The sequence below is a fragment of the Thunnus thynnus genome, chromosome 7 (assembly GCF_963924715.1).
Source record: "Thunnus thynnus chromosome 7, fThuThy2.1, whole genome shotgun sequence".
Taxonomy (NCBI): Eukaryota; Metazoa; Chordata; class Actinopteri; order Scombriformes; family Scombridae; genus Thunnus; species Thunnus thynnus.
Window position 1 is genome coordinate 9,756,185 of NC_089523.1, and position 19,503 is coordinate 9,775,687.

The 19,503-nt window shown below is 37.5% G+C and overlaps 1 protein-coding gene and 1 long non-coding RNA gene across 6 annotated transcripts; one reads left to right on the forward strand and one right to left on the reverse strand.

The window, feature by feature from the left end:
* Nucleotides 1–6,006: 6,006 nt before the first annotated feature.
* LOC137185805 (uncharacterized) lies at nt 6,007–6,843 on the reverse strand. Its single transcript, XR_010928916.1, has 3 exons — nt 6,755–6,843; nt 6,422–6,631; nt 6,007–6,185 (listed from the first exon to the last, which is right to left on the reverse strand). It is a non-coding gene; the product is annotated as an uncharacterized lncRNA (long non-coding RNA).
* On the forward strand, nt 6,051–19,023 carry LOC137185800 (von Willebrand factor A domain-containing protein 5A-like). Of its 5 annotated transcripts, none has more exons than XM_067594180.1 (21): nt 6,051–6,177; nt 6,479–6,681; nt 6,775–6,997; nt 8,120–8,286; nt 8,389–8,503; nt 8,645–8,820; nt 8,911–8,999; nt 9,616–9,760; nt 10,945–11,024; nt 11,128–11,242; nt 11,333–11,491; nt 11,689–11,792; nt 12,420–12,640; nt 13,038–13,106; nt 13,585–13,629; nt 14,108–14,152; nt 14,625–14,699; nt 16,097–16,192; nt 17,349–17,518; nt 17,979–18,102; nt 18,205–19,023. In XM_067594180.1, exons 1-21 carry the CDS (start codon nt 6,051–6,053, stop codon nt 18,282–18,284), a joined length of 2,628 nt encoding a protein of 875 aa, XP_067450281.1. In that variant the 3' UTR covers nt 18,285–19,023. The 5 variants fall into 5 exon arrangements, with proteins under 5 accessions (XP_067450281.1, XP_067450282.1, XP_067450283.1 ...); XM_067594181.1 differs by having other exon boundaries at nt 16,097–16,183; XM_067594182.1 differs by lacking the exon at nt 16,097–16,192.
* The last annotated feature ends 480 nt before the right edge of the window (nt 19,024–19,503 follow it).

The window sequence follows — 19,503 nt, forward strand, 5'->3', positions numbered from 1 at the left end:
ACATTCGATTTTTTTCTCTGCTCTTCAGCTAAAACATCTGAGTCAAATGCATTTATTTAACACCTGCAGTATGTTTGCACATTCTTTTGAATCAAAAACTGTTTTAAATCCTGGCCTTAAGTAAATAATATAAAATATTGATATTGTGTGTACTCAGTTAGATGTTTCGGAGACAATCAACAATGGAGGGACACTGCAGCACTAATACTTCAAGGTAGATAAAGACCATTTCTCTCAGGTTTTCTCAGTTTAAATTATTAATCACAAAGAGACATAATATCATATCTTGTGTCACTGACAGAATGGGTGGGGGTATGACTGAATGTCTCTGCAGGCTCTGAATCTTGAGTCCTCGTCAAGGTCAGTTACAGATATTCCAACTGTAATGACTCATCAGATGAATGCCTGGATCACAGCCACGTAGATGGCAGCAGCATGTGTCATGGCAGCACAGGACGAAGGTCTGCTGTGTAAAAAGGTCATGCTAATGTTAAAGGTTGTGGAGCCACAGAAAAAGCAGTATAAATAGACATGTAGGCCAAATGTATGCACAAAGAGAGAGAGGAGAGAGAGAGAGAGAGAGAGAGAGAGAGAGAGAGAGAGAGAGAGAGAGAGAGAGAGAGAGAGAGAGAAAGAGGGTGAAGTGGCACAGAAATAAAATGTCCTTTTGTTAGTAGGAAGATGATGAGCTGCTTGCTTTAAGATGCCACAGTACCTTGCATTTTCCTTCATCTTATTCTAAGATTCTAAGTATTCTGGTATTCACTTTAAGTAGCCTGAGTAGAAAGACAATGTATTTAGAATACAATCATAAAATGGACACTTTGTGTTTGAGAACAGTAAAAACACCCTAAACACCATTCTTTTAGTCTTTAAGACTTTTAAAGTCTCTAGACTTTTTTTCTAAAGTGACCCAAAACATACAAGAATGGCAATATTTCAACTTAAAGCTGATACACATTTTTGTACATAGAGGGTTAAATTTGACCCATCTTTATTCAAAAACACTGTTCAAAAATGTTTTTCATTCTTCACATTCAACAACATTCTTTGAAATCATCCACCATGAGATACCAGTTTGAAGAATAATACTGTCAGTTACAACTTTATTTTCTAACAAAAAAGCTGGTCCAGACTCTCCAGTGAGCGAGAGCAGTGACCTTAAACTCTGGAAAAGTGACAGACGGCTGACAGACTGTCCCTTTGGTGCGTCCCACATGATGTATCTGCCACAGCAAGCTGAAGGGGAAAAATAATTGGCATAAAAGAAAAAAAAAAGCCTGAATTTACTGTCTATGAAATTAACAGTGTATAAAAATTACAATTTAAATCATTATACCATGAAAGTTTATCATTAAATGTACTGTTAAGGAACAGTATGTTGGTGTGTATTAGTGTAAAACATTAATCAGGCAAACTGTGAACCACTGAATGAATCCATACGCGCCCTCTAGTGGATCACATGCAAGCCACATACAGTATGTACTCAAAGCTCTGCCCATTCAAAAACATGACCAACACTTTAAAGCCTCTCTAATCAATATTTTGTGGATGAAGTGAGGGGTGATGAACCCACAGAGAAGTACAAACTCAAGAGACGTTTTAACATCTGACACAGATGAACTACAGGGAGCAACTGGCCAAAGGTCTTGCTATGGGTCGATATGATATGCAGGAGGCTATACATATAATGACCACTAGGTGGCAGTGAAAGACTAAGTGAAGGTCCTGCTGGTCTTGGTGGCATGAAGTAAGGGAAAAAAGGAGGTGACATACAGTAATTAAAAAGTTACATACAGTTGACTACTAACACCTGCCTATGAGGTACAGGATGAGGAATAAAACACAAAGTACATCTTATTTTTTATCATATCATACAGTGCATACATAGCAAGATGATATATTTCTCATATGATATCAGTAAAGATATGGACATCAGTCGGTAAACCTCTGTCTCAAAAAAATGGCCAACATCTGAGCAAAATGTTTAAAACTTTGCTATAATTGATAATAGTTACTGTAGGAATATTATAGTGCAGTGATGTAAGACATGATTTAAAAGAACGTAAAGTATGTTAAAGTCACTATGAACTCATAAACTCTATATTACTTTGTAAATTCTTAAAGGAATATTATATGAATACTATAAACTAGGTGAGGAGAAAAACCTATTTCATGTAGTCTGAATATAACACATCTGTCACTCTTATATCATAGAATAAACAGGCATAATCAATAAAAAACATTCATAAGGTATTATTTTGCATGCTCAAGGGAAAAGAACTGGTTAAACCACTCATTTTATACATATAACGATGACAGCCAACTGTCCATCAAAGTACATTTCTGATTCCTACATATGAACCTTAAATTTCCCCCATCACATTTGGCCATGATAAATGCAGCTGGTTAACCAGCAGCCTGTTTAGTGTTCCTCACAGCCTGAGAGGGAGGGAGGCAGCAGTAGAGAATTTATTTAGATCAATTCAGTAAAAAGCTAAGGAGGGATTAAAAAAGGGCTAAAAATAATTAACTCTGAAAATTTCAACTTGTCTGTTTGAGGTTTTAGCATTTGACTCAAACCATTTACTTCCAAGAAAATCCAGCTCACTGTAAGGCTGCACAGTAGACTTCATTGGCTGCCCATTGTGTTGCTCTGTCACACGTTCACACCCTGACTTTTCTAAATACATCAAAAATTTGCCATTTGCCAGTTTAGAACAAGTCAGGAAAACATCACTAAAGCACAAAACCCTGTATCAGCTTTAAAAATATTCCTGGTTAAAGATCCGTCTTCAACATCTCTGCTGTGATCAGAGTCAACTTCTCCAGGTGCTTTTTCAATACAATCAACTATAATAATCCTGCTCTACATTTCAGAGGAATACTATACAGACACCACAGAAGCCCTGTGTATTATTATGGGACTCACTCTGAGGATTGGAGAACTGACTTTGCATCCATTTGTTGTAAAGTGTGTTTATTTCTCTCCCACTAGATGGTGATGATGTGCATCTTTTGGAGACCTCAACTCAACTGTGTTACTGTTGCCATGATTTCTTTGTATTTGATAAAAATGTTGCCACAATTGGCAGTAATTTATTGATGTCATATAACGATGATGTTACATATAACTAATCCGCACAGACATTGAAGCTGTGCTATGCTCTATATGCTGTATGTTTGTGCCTAAACATACTGTCAATGAAATGACCTGCAGCTGTCCAACGAGCTGCATTCTGTAAACTAACAAATATGTGTGGCATAATACTAGGTAGTCAGACCTGCTCCTCCACACTCAGAGCACTGCTTTGTTTATTTGATCACATGAACTGCAAGAAAATATTAAAACACTTTGAAAATGGAAATATTCTTCCACTCCCTAAAACTGCAACTAAAGTGAAGCATCAGACCAGAGTTATTCATCTGAGATACAGACATACAGCAACAATCTTGTGTTAATTTCACTGACAGAAGAAGAAAGAAGGGTTTAGGCAACTTAAAGCAAATACAGTAAAGCTGCCAGTACACAGAGGGAGGCTAAATGTACTCTCTGTCTCTAACATTTGATCTTCAGGCGATGCTGAATTTTTGTGGTATGTGAAAGTTGTGGGTAAGCTGCTTGCACTCGTTCAAACTATCAGCTACACCTTGTATATCATGTATTAGGTGTGTGATGTCGGTCTGTGATGGTTTGGACCCTTCAAGATTACACCACAACATAAAAATGTTTTTAAATTACATTTTTGGGTGCCACTTTCTGATAAGTCACCCTTTATAAAGGCTCTATAATCATTAATTAGCATTAATGGCTTTATTAATGATGATGTATCTCCAGTATCAACATTTCTTCTCTTCTTTCGTCTTTTTAGCTCTTATGTTCCACAGGAAGACCCCTCCCATTAATTACATGTCCAAGGTTTCTCACTTTCTAATAAGCCATCAAGTCATTAATAATAATAATTAATAATGGGTCTTTGAGTTTCCCAAATTCTAATAAACCAATAATGAGCTCAACTTTGTCAGTCACCTGCTATTATAAATGTTAATAGAGCATTAATAAAGTGCTCTTGTAGCAAACCATCAAGTCTACAGATGTGAATGTTAATAATCTGTGTTTAAATGGATGTAGGTCCTGATGCCCTGCAGCCTTTTTCCAGAAAGTAAGTCATCCAACAGTCCATCTTCATGATGAACTAAACAGCTAAAAAGATAAAAACAAGTTTGCTGCTGGAGGGGGATTTCCCACAACCTGGAAACCCAAATGTTATTCTTATTAATGCCATATAAATGATCTACAAAGCATTTTTAGATTATTAATTTAATCAATTAATGTTTATAAATATCTTATAAAGAGTGGATAATAAAAAGTGGTACCCATTAATGTATAATAGAGTTTGTGTCTCAGATAGAATAAACTTAAGTGTGACTTAAAATCACCTGCTTTTATGATAAAATATCACGAAAAATAGTGTGTTATGTTGCTGCAGAAAGTATGTAGATAATAATGTATGTATGCAGTCTTTCTGTATTAAAAAGCAGCCAACTTTGTCAAAATTAAATAAAATATGCAATAAATAATAAAACAATATAAATATATTTTTAAAATATATTAAAATACACACACACACACACACACACACACACACACACACACACGCCAGCGCACACATATACATATGTAACACATCTTCTCAGGGAAATTATACTGTGATTAAAGAGTGCTGGTGTGTCAACGTGTGTGTTTGCGAAGAGGAAGAAAGGAAGAATAGAGACCTGCCAACAACTGTCAGGCATTTTTGTGTGGGCTGTAAAACTTTCTTTGTTCACATTCTTACCAGGTGAAGTGAGTTTTATTTTTGGAGCTATCTATCATTTCCTTTGAAGCAGCTGCAACCTAAATACAAAATAACACTTGTCCCCAAAGATCTTTCAGCACTCAGAAGCATTACTGAATAACAACAAGAGTCAGACATTTGTTTTGTTTTCGAGCATAAATCTTTGGGAATTCACATGCCAAGCTCAAGCTCCACCCACCCGGCGCTCTTTTATATGAAAATCGAGCGTACAATCGGAGGCGTGACTGTATCTGTATATAAACTTCCTGGTTTGAGCACAGTTTACAAGTGTGACTCCACGTATTTACTGGAAGGAACTCCAGTAAATACGTAGTAAATTCATCAGAAACATTCATCCTCAAAGGTAGGCATTTCCTCTGTTTATTTACGTAGTTACAGATGACGCACTTTAGCAGACTGAATCATGAGACAGCTGAAAAACCTTTATACAACTGGTATAATATTTGTGGTATATAGTGGTGTAATTGTCACAAGAATTTTAGTGAAATATTGTATTGAATTAATCATTTATTATTAACCTTCGCGAGTATAAAGCCAATATGACAAACCAGTACCTCAGTCCTCTCTCACAGCGCTACCTGCAGGTAGTGACTCACAGGTGATAGTATGAAGGACTAAGTTACCTGCGCAGAGAGCAGCTGCGCACACACGCTGTAAAGTACCAAAAACAGGTTGTGATAAGGAAAAGGAAAAACTATGAAATCGGGAGATTAACGGGAGTAATTAACGATCAGGATCACAGCGAGAGAAAGGGTTCAAAAAAGGGAGACACCCGCAAACATCGGGAGTGTTGGCAGATTTATTTATGTACTGATACAGCATGACTACAGCGTATTAAGGGCATATGGAGACGTCGCAATTATGTCGTAATGTTTTGCTTTTCTCTGAACGAAAAAAAGAAAAAAATAGCATTTAACACATAATAATGCATCATCAATAGTATATTATTGTTAATATTGTCACATTCAGTCAGTGGTCATACTCTCCTCTCCTCTTTTCACCTTTTAACGTTTCCATCAGGCCAAAAGAGTATTTTTTAATGCCAAAAATAGCGCCAAATACCCATTCATTCGGAAATCAATAGTAATTGGTTGTAATTATAATTAGAAAATGATTTTTGTGACATTTATGTGATTTAAAAAAAAAAAAAAAAGAAACAGGAAATCCGTCTTTTATTTTAATTTTTGATCAATGTCTATGATGTACAGTAATGTCATTCTTGATCACGGCAGAATTACGTCTTTATATGTCTTTGTTAATTGTTGCACAGGTGCAAAGATGAACCACTGTGGTCTGCTAACTGCCAAGAAGGAACCAGGTACAGAGCTGTTAGAAAACACCAACACAGAAACATATGATTTGCAACAAAACCTTTTTTTGTTCTCATGTAAGCTTCAAATGTTGGCTGTAAAGGCTTTTAGATACATAATGGTTTCCTGCACAAACTGATTTTAACTATCAGCTTGGATAACAAGAAAGTACAACTGTTGTGTAGCTAAAAATGTAACAATTCAGTACAGAAAAAAACCTTAATTACAATCAGAAATCATATCTTCACCCACAGAAAAGACAACAGTTGTCACACAGTGTTTGTGTTGTTTCTCTCTGTTTCTCATCAGTTCCTCTGAAGAGCATTGAAGTGGAGCTGGAGGTGAGGGACCATGTGGCTACAGTGGTCTCCACTCTGCTCTATGAGAACAAGGAGGACAAACCACTGGAGGCTGTTTTTGTCTTCCCTCTGCCTGGAGATGCTGCTGTCTGTCATTTCAGTGCTAAGATTGGACAAACACAGATTGTAGCTGAGGTGAAGGAGAAACAGAAGGTGAGCTGGACAGTAAAGACATACTCACTATAATGAATCTGAAAAGACAGTAAACACACCAACCATTACTCACATGTGTCATCTGTACTGCAGGCTCATGAGGAGTATGATGATGCATTGAGCTCCGGTCAGCAGGCCTTCCTATTGGAAGAGAGTGATCAGAGCCCAGATATATTCTCTCTGAGTGTGGGCAGTCTGCCTCCAGGAGAGAGCGCCTCCATCAGGCTGGAGTACGTCACTGAGCTGGCTGTGCAGGCTGATGACGGGCTGAGGTTTTGTCTGCCTGCTGTGCTCAACCCTCGCTACCAACCTCAGGGTAGGAAAACCAGCCAACACTTTCTGCTTAGTGCACATCACACCTGACACAAAGAGTCAACAACAGGCAACAGTGATGCACCTGGTGCCAAGTGCACCCACATACAATGGGGGAAGCCAAAACCTGTTGTGCATCGATAGAGTACATCACCTCAAAACTCCTTTTATGTCTTCCAACCTCTGCCAACTGTGGTGACGAGTAGATCCCAAACAATCTGTGAATTTGAGGCTGAAATCAATATTGACATTTGAGAAACGCTCTTATTCTTTTTTTATACAAACACCTACAGGGGGCTGTGGAGTTGTCTTATAAACAAACAAAAGTTATGTTAATATTCAGTGTGTCTTACTAAAATACACTGTGTTTAAACTGTGTTCAGACTGACAGCATGATTGTTCTCCTCACTGGCGGCCAAGTGTGGGAGGTGTTTCGTTTTCTGTCTTACCACCCTAACAAGGTAGTGTTGAGTCAAATTCAGTTTTATAGTCAATTTGTTTTTCATCTTGCCCTTTGTCTTTGGTTTGTCATTCGCCCTTGAGCTGCCCTCCCAGGCCTGGCTCCAGGAGTGGATTCAAGAGACTGAAATGAGCTTTTCCCTTGTTGGGTGGCTAACACTAGTCCCCATAGAGAGGGTGAGGAGCTCAGACATCTGGAAAGACTGCAGTTTGAATTCAGTGTTTGAGTTAGTTCAGGCATGCGATTAGGATACCCCACTTGCGCACTTGCAATTGGGAGGAAACCCATGGTGTAGACACAGAGTATGCTGGACTATGTAACCCATCTAATCTGAGAATGCCTCAGAACCCTTCAAGAGGGAATGATGATCACAGGGTGCTTGGGCTACTTTGCTTAACTTTCCACCACTGTGTCACTGTGTTTTGAGAACAGTAGGTCACAGTGGCTGCTGATAAGCAGCAGAAAAGTGATGAGTATTCCTTCAGAGTACCTAGTAGTTTTTTTAGTAGTATATTTTTACTTAAAGCAGAATATTTAGGTTGAGGATTTGTTTCCCCTATTTTCCTGGTCAGCCAGAACCTCATCTGGACTGAAGGTTTTCAGCTACATAAGTGGTTTTAATGTCTTTGATCACAACATTTTAAACCTGTTTCATGTTGTTCACAGGTAGTGAAGGTGGCAGCGTCCAGGTGACATCTGTTCCAGCCTCTCTGGTGCCCTACAGTCTGTCTTTCTCTGCCCGGGTGTCTTCTCCTCGTCCAATCTCTAAAGTAGAGTCTAAGTGTTCCCTGGACCCTCTCCAGTACCTCAACACAGAGCAAACTCAGGCCACGGTATGTAGAGTGCTAACGTGTCTGCTGTGTGTGATTGCTCCTCATTACTGAGAACAAGACATCTCTCTATTTATGTTTATGAGTGTGTTTTGTGAACTGCAGGTCAAGTTGGCTGCAGGACACAAGTTTGACAGGGATGTTGAACTGTTGATTTATTACAAAGACGCCCACCAGCCCACTGCTGTGGTGGAAGCAGGACAGGCCTCTGCCAAGCCTGGTGAGTGACAATTAGAGAAGTTGTTACTCTGTAAATAAAAAGTTAATTATCCTCATCCTCAAACTGATGAGTTACATGTGTTTTAATAAATGATAAAAAGCAGATTTCTGGTCATTTTTGTGTCTCTTTCCTGTGTTTCAGGCACTCTGATGGGTGATCCAGTGGTGATGCTGAGCCTGTACCCTGAGTTCCCCCAGGCTGTGATGTCTTCAGTCGTGTCATGTGGAGAGTTTGTGTTCTTGATCGATCGATCTGGAAGTATGGATTGTCCTATGGATAACAGCAACCAGCAAGAGACTCGCATTGGCAGTGCCAGGGTATTCATTATGTGTTAACTTTGTCATAAAATCATTCATAGTGTTCCTCTCACACAGTGGCCTTCACTCTCTTTTCTCTCTTTCTCCAAGGATACTCTACTGCTCCTGCTGAAGAGTTTACCAATGGGCTGCTACTTCAACATCTACAGTTTCGGGTCCAGTTATCAACACATCTTCCCGTAAATCACTGCCTCATTTGACTCAGTCCACAAAAATGTGTTTCAGTCTTTGATATCACTGTTTGCACATGTGTGTCTGTATGTCAGTGCTGTCAGCAGACAGATCTTTGATATTGAGTGATTCAGCAAAACCCCAAATTATGTTTAATCTCAAAGTTTTTTAACATTCACTCCCAACAGGGTCCAAAGTCGCTAGCCAGATTCTTCTCTTCTGTAGTTCCCCAGTGGTTGAACAAGTTACCAAACTCCATTCAATCCGCAGAGTCCCTCTCGATCTTTAAGAAAAAGTTAAAGAACCAGCTCTTTCGCAAACACCTCCGCACCTGAGGGACTGAAAAAAAATGTCATTATCTCTCATGTATTAACTCTCATGTATACGTCGCTTTATATAAAAGTGTCTGCAAAGTGAAATTTTGACATAGTAACATTCCAAAATCAATTGGTCTTGCAAAATGTGGTCATGGCAGCAACAATACAGTTAAGACATGTGGAAGTTTAGGGAAAGACTGCAGTTATGCTATAAAAAAGACATGATATGAATTTCAAATTGAATTGTGGAAGTTGGTAGTGCTACACAACCATCCAACCTCCCCCATTTGTGTGTTTCTGATGGCAGTAAGAGTGTGGAGTACAGTGAGAAGACTATGGAAGAGGCTCTGAAGAAAGTTGAGAAGATGGACGCTGATCTGGGAGGAACAGAGATCCTGGAGCCCCTCAAACACATTTACAGCCAGCCCTGCATTCCCAGTCAACCAAGACAAGTAATACACACACAAACACACACGCACACATTATGCACAGGGGACAGTAGATGTGTCAGTACCACGTCTGTGCTGTTGTCACCTGGTAATTTAGTATATATAAAAGTAAGTGTCAATAACAGAAAGCTAAATTCTTGATGGAAATACACATCATTTATGGAATAATACTAAAAAATGTAAATAGACAATTAATTTAACACGCTCCTACTGGTACCCCTTCATCCACCCATTTTCCGTCACTTTTCTGGTCTCAATGGCCTGGACCACATGGACAAAAATAGCATGTGTGCTTAGAAACAAGTCTTGCACTGTAACCCAAATGTTTTTCTGTTCACTGTGCTTGTTCCATCAAAATAAAGCCCTTACAATGTCCCAATCACCTTTTTACCCCGGATCCACAACAAAGTCTTTAATTAGTAGTATCTGCCACTCAGTCTGATCCATTGTTTTAAATTTAATTTTTGTTTACTTATTCCTACATAATACAGCATACAGTGCATATTTAACCATTAGTAAGTCTAAATTGTTAAGTCTACATTGAAGTGAGTAAGTTGGGACATGTGACAGCTGAATAGCTCTGCATTAAGAGATTTAACCTACATCACAGCTCTTCCCTGTGTGTAGTCTGGTGTAGTTTGTACAGTTTCCTGATGATGTCTGTGGACAGAAATGTTAGTGTGGATCTGTTGTGGCAAGAAGGTTTGGACAGGATTTGGAAAGCTACAGGTGTGATACATCTGGAAAATGTCGCTGAAGCAGATGTGACAGTTCAGCTGTGTTCATTTCACTCACTGATGCTTGCTGACATTTTTTATTAAAACTGCTTCTTGTTTCTGTTATTTACTCGCTGAAAATTCACTGGTTCCTGTGTTTTAATGGAGCACATGAAGTGTTTGACTGCTGGTGTAGTCAGAGCAAGCAAGCAAAGGATAACATATCCTGTACAATCTATAAACAATGGCTTGATTGATCTACTCAATAGTTCCTACTTTTCTGTCCTTTCCAAGTTCAAACCAGTTTAGTAGAGGCTCATATTTAACACACCTATGTTGTTCTATATACATCACTGTTTTATCTACTTGTGTTAACAGCAACCTGACACTGCTCTCAATATTTTGTGGATGACTCATAGCACATGTATGATGTTATGTAACTAACAGTGATATGTAAACACTTCCTCCCAGCTGTTTGTCTTTACTGACGGCGAGGTGGGGAACACCAAAGAAGTTATAAATCTGGTGAGGGACAACTCAGGCTCCCACAGGTGAAAGCACAATAACACAAAATACAAAAATCACCTACACAATTCCCAGAATATGTTCAATGTCTGAATTCTGTGTGTTAAAAACAAAAGTACTTCATTGCAGGTGTTTCTCTTTTGGGATCGGGGAAGGAGCCAGCTCTGCTCTTATCAATGGGTTGGCCAAGGAAGGAGGAGGTCACGCTCAGTTCATCACAGGAACTGACAGGATGCAACCAAAAGTAAGACATGACCATTTATTATTAAAAAATGTGTCTAGACAAAAGACATAATTAAAAATAAATAATGAATAAACATTTTTTATTCTTCAGGTGATGCAGTCGCTGCGATTTGCTCTGCAGCCAGCTGTAGTGGACATCTCAGTCACATGGGATTTACCAAAGGCAGTGTCTGTCACTGTCCTCTCTCCACCCATCACAACAATTTTCCAGGGTCAAAGGTCACTGGTTTATGCTCAGCTCACTGGACAGGTAGGAGCAGCACCATGTCATAGTGAAATACCTCTCTGGTCTGATTTTTTTGCTCTTAAAAACATAAATAAAAGTGTTAAAGTGTAAAGTGTAAACTATGTAGCATCTTCTGTGTCAACATTTAGGAGATTGAATTTTTCATCAGGTATGTAATTAAGATAAGAAGATTGGTTTCTATCACTGTAATGCTCTCTTAGAGTCCAGAGGTAGCAGAGGGCTGTGTGACGGTGAAGTACAGCCTGACAGGTCATCCATCCCAGAACCAGCTTCGCTTCAGTCTCAAACCTGCAGAGGACACTGGGTAAAATAGGGTTTAGTGGTCAGACAGCAAAAGTATTATAAATTAGATACTGACTTTACAATACTGAGTTTATAATGGTTGTTTGAATAAAGTCAGATGGTTTTGTATAAGAATAATTTCATAGACTAATGCTGCATCATTAATAGCCTTCTTTTGATATAAATTTAAGTAAATTTACATTTATATTTAACTCAGTTTTCTAGTTCAGAAAGAGAAAAAGAGACCAAGTACTTGAAATAGAGAGACAGACAAACTGTGTGTGTGTGTGTTGGTATTACACATGTGGTGGGGACGTAAATCTGTTTACACATTCATGCTGTGGGGCCTCACCTCCGCTTAACAAAAATCATTCACTTAAGGGTGAAGACTGGCTTTAAAGTCAAGGTAAGATTAGGGTTCTGGTTTCAGGTCCCCTGAAGTGATGGAAACACGACTGTGTGTGCGTGTGTGTGTATGCGTGCCTGTGCGTGTGTGTGTTACATCTTCCAACAGTGGGTATTTAGAAAAACAAAATTGTATTAATGATGTTTTGCCTCTAATTTCCATATTTTGAAAAGTTGTTAAATGTCCTGACTGGACATAGATCATTCATACAAATAAAATTTAACTCCTCTGTCTCGTCTACAGATTAACAGTCCACAGGTTGGGTGCTCGGACTCTGATTCGCTCCCTTGAGATGGAAGAGAGAGAGCGCAGAGGACAGCAAGATGGACGAGTGAAGCAGAAGGTGGTGGAGCTCAGTGTCCAATCAGGAGTGAGCAGTTCCTTCACCGCCTTCATTGCTGTCAATAAAAGTGATAGCAAGGCGATTCAAGGACCTCTGTTGCGCAGAAATGTTCCAGCACCCAGTGAGTGTTTCTAAGAACTAATAAAAACACTGATGATAGTGTAGAGAAGCATAGTGGTGTAATGCTTTAACAGTATGGAAATCATCATTCTTCATTCACAAATCTACTAATCACTCTTATTATATTATGAGATAAAAGCATTTCATCTGCGCTCACAGTGAATTTGTGTGTGATCATCTGTTCACATACCTGTGTGTGTTTGTAATAAGTTGCACTTTTTCACATTTTGAATATTTGAACATTTTGAATATTTTATGTAATGGTTTTAACTACTTGTTGTGAGTCATTGCAATAAACTCAAAAAACAGTATTTTATTAGCTGATACTTTTTTGTGAAGTAATTCTCATGTAATATTTTCTTGACCTCATATTTTGTATTTTTTTTTTTCATCTTAAGTGATGATGATGATGAGCTGTAGTATGCCTGCAAGACTTCAGAGGTGTGCTGCTCCACCCATGAGAAATTGTAAGTAAAAAGCTGAATTCGAATAAAAAATTTACAAAAATACATTTTTGTGGCAGAAATGCTCTTTAATTTCTTGCAGTTTTTACTGTGAACTACTGTATGTAGGAGTTGTATTGCCTCTGGTAGACTTTAGCAGTCCTGGGTATAGGCAACATATGCAGTTGCTTAGGGCAACAAGATAGTATAGAGAAGCACAATGATGTAATCACTAATATACTAATCACTCTCATTATATTATGAGATAAAAGTATTTCCTCTGTTATCACAGTGTATTTGTGTGTAATTACCTGTTCACATACCTGTCTGTGTTTGTAATAAGTTGCTCTTTTGACTATTGAACATCTTGCGTAATACTTTTAAGTACTTGTTGTCATTGCAATAAACTCAGAAACCAGTATTTTATTAGCTGATATTTTTTGTTTTTCTCATGTAAAATTTTCTTGACCTCATATTCTTTTATATTTTTTTTCATCTTAAGCATTGACGGGCTGTAGTAAGTTGGCTGCTGCACCCATGAGAAATTGTAAGTAAAAAGCTGAATTCGAATATAAAGAAATACAAAATACATTTTTGTGTCAGAAATGCTCTTTAATTTCTTGCAGCTTTTACTGTGAACTACTGTATGTAGGAGTTGTATTGCCTCTGGTAGACTTTAGCAGTCCTGGGTGTAGGCAACATATGCAGTTGCCTAGGGCAACGAGATAGTATAGAGAAGCACAATGGTGTAAGCACATATCTATTAATCACTCTTATTATACTATGAGATAAAAGTATTTACTCTGTTATCACAGTGTATTTGTGTGTAATTACCTGTTCACATACCTGTCTGTATTTGTAATAAGTTGCTCTTTTGACTATTGAACATCTTGCGTAATACTTTTAAGTACTTGTTGTCATTGCAATAAACTCAGAAACCAGTATTTTATTAGCTGATATTTTTTGTTTTTCTCATGTAAAATTTTCTTGACCTCATATTCTTTTATATTTTTTTTCATCTTAAGTGTTGACGGGCTGTAGTAAGTCGGCTGCTCCACCCAGGAGAAATTGTAAGTAAAAAGCTGAATTCGAATATAAAAAAATACAAAATACATTTTTGTGTCAGAAATGCTCTTGAATTTCTTGCAGCTTTTACTGTGAACTACTGTATGTAGGAGTTGTATTGCCTCTGGTAGACTTTAGCAGTCTTGGGTATAGGCAACATATGCAGTTGCCTAGGGCAACGAGATAGTATAGAGAAGCACAATGGTGTAAGCACATATCTATTAATCACTCTTATTATACTATGAGATAAAAGTATTTCCTCTGTTATCACAGTGTATTTGTGTGTAATTACCTGTTCACATACCTGTCTGTGTTTGTAAAAAGTTGCACTTTTGAATATTTGAACATCTTGAATATCTTGCATAAGACTTTTAACTACTTGTTGTGAATCATTGCAATAAACTCAGAAACCAGTATTTTATTAGTTGATATTTTTTTGTTTTTCTTGACCTCATATCCATTTTTTTCTTCTTAAAGTCATGATGGGGAGGGCCGTGTCACAGAGTTTGTCTACGCAGAGTTGTGATTTTGCTGCTCCAGTCATGGGAAGTCGTAAGTAAAAAGCTGAATGGGATGAACACACATCTGAGTATTTCTACGAAAACAGTATATAGATAGAAACACGGAGTAAATATAAAATAATTTTTTGTTGCAGAAATGCTCTTTAAGTTCTTGCAGCTTTTACTGTGAACTACTGTATGTAGGAGTTGTATTGCCTCTGGTAGACTTTAGCAGTCCTGGGTATAGGCAGCATATGCAGTTGCATATGCCAAAAAAAAGGTTAAAATTGGGTAAGTATCTGAAACCCTGTTGATCAGGATGTTGGCAAGCAGTTCTGTAAGGTGTGGAGGACCAGAAATTAACACAAAAGTCCAGGAACTTGGTTCAGAGCTCTGCTTTTTACTGTTTCTCAGTTTCAGAATACATAGTGCAAATGCCATGAATACAAAACAAAGGAGACTCATGAACACAGAGGGAGTTCCACAGCACACAGACAAAAGGCCAAATTAACTAAACAGTGGCTTTAAATACTGCCTGGTCAAACCAGTGAGCTAATATCTTGGGTAAAATTAAACAGACAATTAAAGCTATTAAACATAATGGTGACATTAACATTTTCATTAGAGATTCATTCTCTGGGGAACATAATGATAATATTAATAATAATACATTTTGTTAATAGAGCTCTTTTCAAGGTACTCAAAGGTACTTTACATAAGTTAAAAGGATCCGAAAAAACAAAATACTATGAGCGCAAAGTAGCTCAAAACATTAATCACACATTAAAAGGAGTTACAAAAAAGTGAGTTTTTATTGGTGTTCTGACAATAGACGGTGCAGATCGGTGCAGTTGCCAATGTGTTTGGGGTGCAGTAGAGTAAATCTGTGAGATGTTACTCTGGGTTACCAAATCTATGGGTCTGAAAGTGTTGAACCTTGTCATGATCATAGGAAGTCAGATACCCGATGCTAAACATGAACTAGTCAGGTCTTGGTTTTCCTGCTGAATGCACAGGTGACACAAACCAGAGTCAGGTACAGATCAGCTCAGGGCAACAAGATCCAGCATCAGTCAGTGCACTGTACCATTTAATGCAGAATAAACACTGATTTAACGATTTTTCTGCACTTGTACTGTAACAGTGCAATTCCTTTGAGAAAGCAGGTTTTGTTTGAGTGATGCACAACATAATAGCATTACTGTGTTTAGATTTGTTTAAATGTTTAGATTTTTTTAAAGAAACTCCTCATGTATTTATTAGTATGCTGTTAGGATAAGGTTCACTAAAAGATTCAAAACCATCCTATGTAGATTTGACTCTACTACTTTTCTCTTTACATTGATTTCTTTTAGTGATACATTAAAGGCACTGATCATTTCAATTAGTTTTAAATATTTTTAGTATACTTTTGCTATTGTAACAGTGCATTTCTTTTTGAGAAAACAGGTTTTGATGATGGTAGTTGGGAAGCAGAGCGATATAGTCTGGAAGAGTGCTGTGACGAAGGTGATGAAAGTGATGAAAGTGACAAAAGTGAGAGAGGTATCTGTTTTTTATCTGTGCACAAACTTTATAGACTAGACAAAATGTTCAGATGTTTTAGTGTAAACAGAACCCTCCAGAATTTATCAGCAGGCTCTGTGAAAATAAGCTTCAGTAAAGATTTAAAAACATCCCATTTCGATTAGATTTGACTACTTTCCCGCGGACATTGATCTCTAAAACTGCTTTTGCTCATCATCATCAAGGGTCTATTATCTCTGGAGGGCACAGACATTTATTTTGTCTGTGCTACTGTTTAAATACATGAACAATAATATCTCAAAATCTCTACAAAACTGTCACATATAGCTGTCAGTCCACAGATCTCCTGTGTCAAACAGGATGAATAACTCAACTCCACTTTTCTCAACTTGACAACATGTGAGAAAGACATTATGCTTTTATACACAGTAGTTACTACAACTAAGCTGCATTACTTAAACTTATATTCTACCCAAAATATTTTATCTTGAGAATCATCCTTTGCATAAATGCTTAAATGATTCACATATAAGAGTTAGGCGTGTGCAGGTGGTCACACACAAAACTGTTTTCTCCAAAACACAATGTTGCTAAGTCCACAATGATGCATATAATCTGGTCCAAGTAATGCATGTAAGAATTGTCTTTTATATCAAAGGCTATATTTGTTACAGCCATCTGAATTAAAAAACTTAAATTAAGAAAAAACCCCTTGATGTGAATATTAAGTGCTTTAAATTTAACCATCTACATTCTGAATCACCTTTTTCACCTTGTGATAAAATCTAGACTCGAGCTGGATCACTGTGTTGCTGCTTATAGCGATAATCTTCAGTGTATTTGTACAACTCAGTTATGTATTTTACCAGTCAAGCCAGCATGATATTCTAATCAATGCACAAATTAGAAAAGTAGAAACCAAACACAAATATGTCTTAACTTTGATGACCCTCTACTTTTCCTCTTGTGCCATCAGCAGGTCAAAGTTTTCCAGTCAAACATCTCAACATCTACTAGATGGATTGTCACAAAATGTATTTATTATTCCCAAAAAATGAATCCTTCTGACTTTGGTGATCCCATAACTCCTCTAGCACTCATGGTCCCCAGAGGTTGAATTGTAATGACTGATTTTGTTTTCAGCTCTGAGTTTTCAGTTTCTTGTTGTCCTCAGACTCTATTGATGATGAGGTTGAAGTCGCCATGCCCAAGCAGCCTCGCAGAGACCCTTTGCTGCAGTTGGTGTCCCTCCAGAAGGCGTCTGGTTGCTGGTTGCTTGAACCAGCTCTGGCTGCTGCACTGGGAAAGACCAGCGAGGAGGTGGAAAACCCCAAACCTTCAGCGGTGAGTCATTGAAGAAAATAATAAAGGAATTTATTCTAAAACAGATTTAATGAATCACTTTATAAAAAAATGTTACATACACCATGAAATAAAACCAAAACAAAAATCAGGGCTATACAGTATGTATATAAATAAAAAGACATGCCGAGATATATTGTTCCATAAAAACAATCAATAGAAATTAGTCCAGAAGAAATACAACCAGATTGAGAGATTGTGTATGGTGCCCTCTTGTGGTGTTTTTAAACCACCTGTTAATGATAGGTGTTGACCATATCTGAGAGTAAATCACATGTACTGTACATATTTGAGTGTGCTCTTATTTTATTTAGTATATAATATTGTTACCGCTGTTTTAAGAACTGTGCAGTCACATTTTCATTTGAAATGCTTTGCTGTCTTTGTTTTCCTTGATTTTGTTTCTTTCTGTTGTCTTTTATTCTTTCATTTGCTGATAAAGGTGAACAAGGAAGTGTGGGCCACCATTCTGGCTCTGATCTGGCTTCATGGTTTCAAGTCAGATGTTCAGGATGAATGGGAGCTTCTGGCTATGAAGGCTGCATCATGGCTCTGTGCACAGAAAGGTAATCATCATAATAATAAGTGCTGATCTGATGTTTTTAAATGTGTGTACTGGTTATAATCAGCTGCTACATTCGATGGCTTCTTCTGTGTTTTTTTTTTAGCACCATGTGTGACAGAGTGTGTGGAAGCTGGAAATGCACTGCTGGGTTGCAAGGTGCAGAAAGATTCACTGGGGATTTGAGGTTTTTGTTAAACTGCATTTACTTCATCAGCATTGAATGTTACTACTTTGCACTTTTACTTTTATGATATCTTGTGCCTTAGCATATTTGCACTGTGCTTCATCCATCCAGGATCAGCCATGTAACAAGACAGAATTGTTTTTCTGTGTCAGTGCTTTAATGTTGCTTTGTATCAGAAATGGTTTCTTGTTCCAGAAAATAAAGTTGAATCTTTGGACCTGAAACTTCTTTGTGCATTTAAGCTCAAAGAAGACAACAACACATTTCTCCATGCAGCGTCCCATAAAACTGTGAGAAATCATTGTTGGCACATACATAAGGGATACATGCACTTTACTGGATACTGAATGTACTGAATGTACTCTACACTAAGTCTCATAGATTTATTACAGTGCATTTCTGTTGAAACCAGACCTCAGCCTTTCAGCATGAAGTTGTTGTATACACCTGATCCTGTTGGTCTAATGAGAAGAAGATCTTTGCATAAGACCAGTAGGATCAGCTGCATACAACAAAGACAGAAAGAAAAGATAAATCAAAACAGAAAAGAGATTGAAATAATATTAAAATATATAAAAACAATAATGAAAAAGTTCTGTACACACACACACAAAAGGTTTGACTGGTGCTCTTTTAATTATGTGAGAGCTGTGAAGCTGATGCACTGCAAGTGTTTAACATTTTTTACAATTCTACCCACAGGGGGCGCTACTGTAATATTATAACATTATATTTCTACTATTGTTGTCTTTAATAAAATGAAACTTGGTACACAAGTTGTCCATAAGAAAGTGCACGACATATTGAAGCATGGCACCAATAACTCCACCTTGTATCCATTAATGAAACACCACCATACTACTTATTAACTGCCACAGTGGAGGTCAATGGTAGAGAGGAATAAGATATAGCCTATCAGGCCCTGAATACACATATAATAGCTGTTAGTACTGTAGGATGAGTTTATTTTTGTTTTTTGTTGACAATAAGAAAAATAGAAAATAGATAATATCACCAGACTTATCCTTTAAAAGTGTGATTAGATTATGTCAGATAACTTTATTATTCATCAGAGGGGAAACTAGTTCGGTCACCCATTCACAGTGACAAATAAGAGTCAGGTCAGACAGCAGATGTCATATGAAAAACATACAGTGCAACATACTACCACTATAGTAGTAACGCTAACACACAAACTCAATAATAAATATTAAATCA

What these genes read in the sequence shown, in the direction of transcription:
- LOC137185800 (XM_067594180.1), top strand. Translation starts at nt 6,051, where the DNA reads ATGTCTATGATGTACAGTAATGTCATTCTTGATCACGGCAGAATTACG. An exon ending in CTCGCATTGGCAGTGCCAGG is followed by an intron (nt 8,821 to 8,910) that starts GTATTCATTATG and finishes TCTTTCTCCAAG; the next exon opens with GATACTCTACTGCTCCTGCT. An exon ending in AGTTATCAACACATCTTCCC is followed by an intron (nt 9,000 to 9,615) that starts GTAAATCACTGC and finishes TTCTGATGGCAG; the next exon opens with TAAGAGTGTGGAGTACAGTG.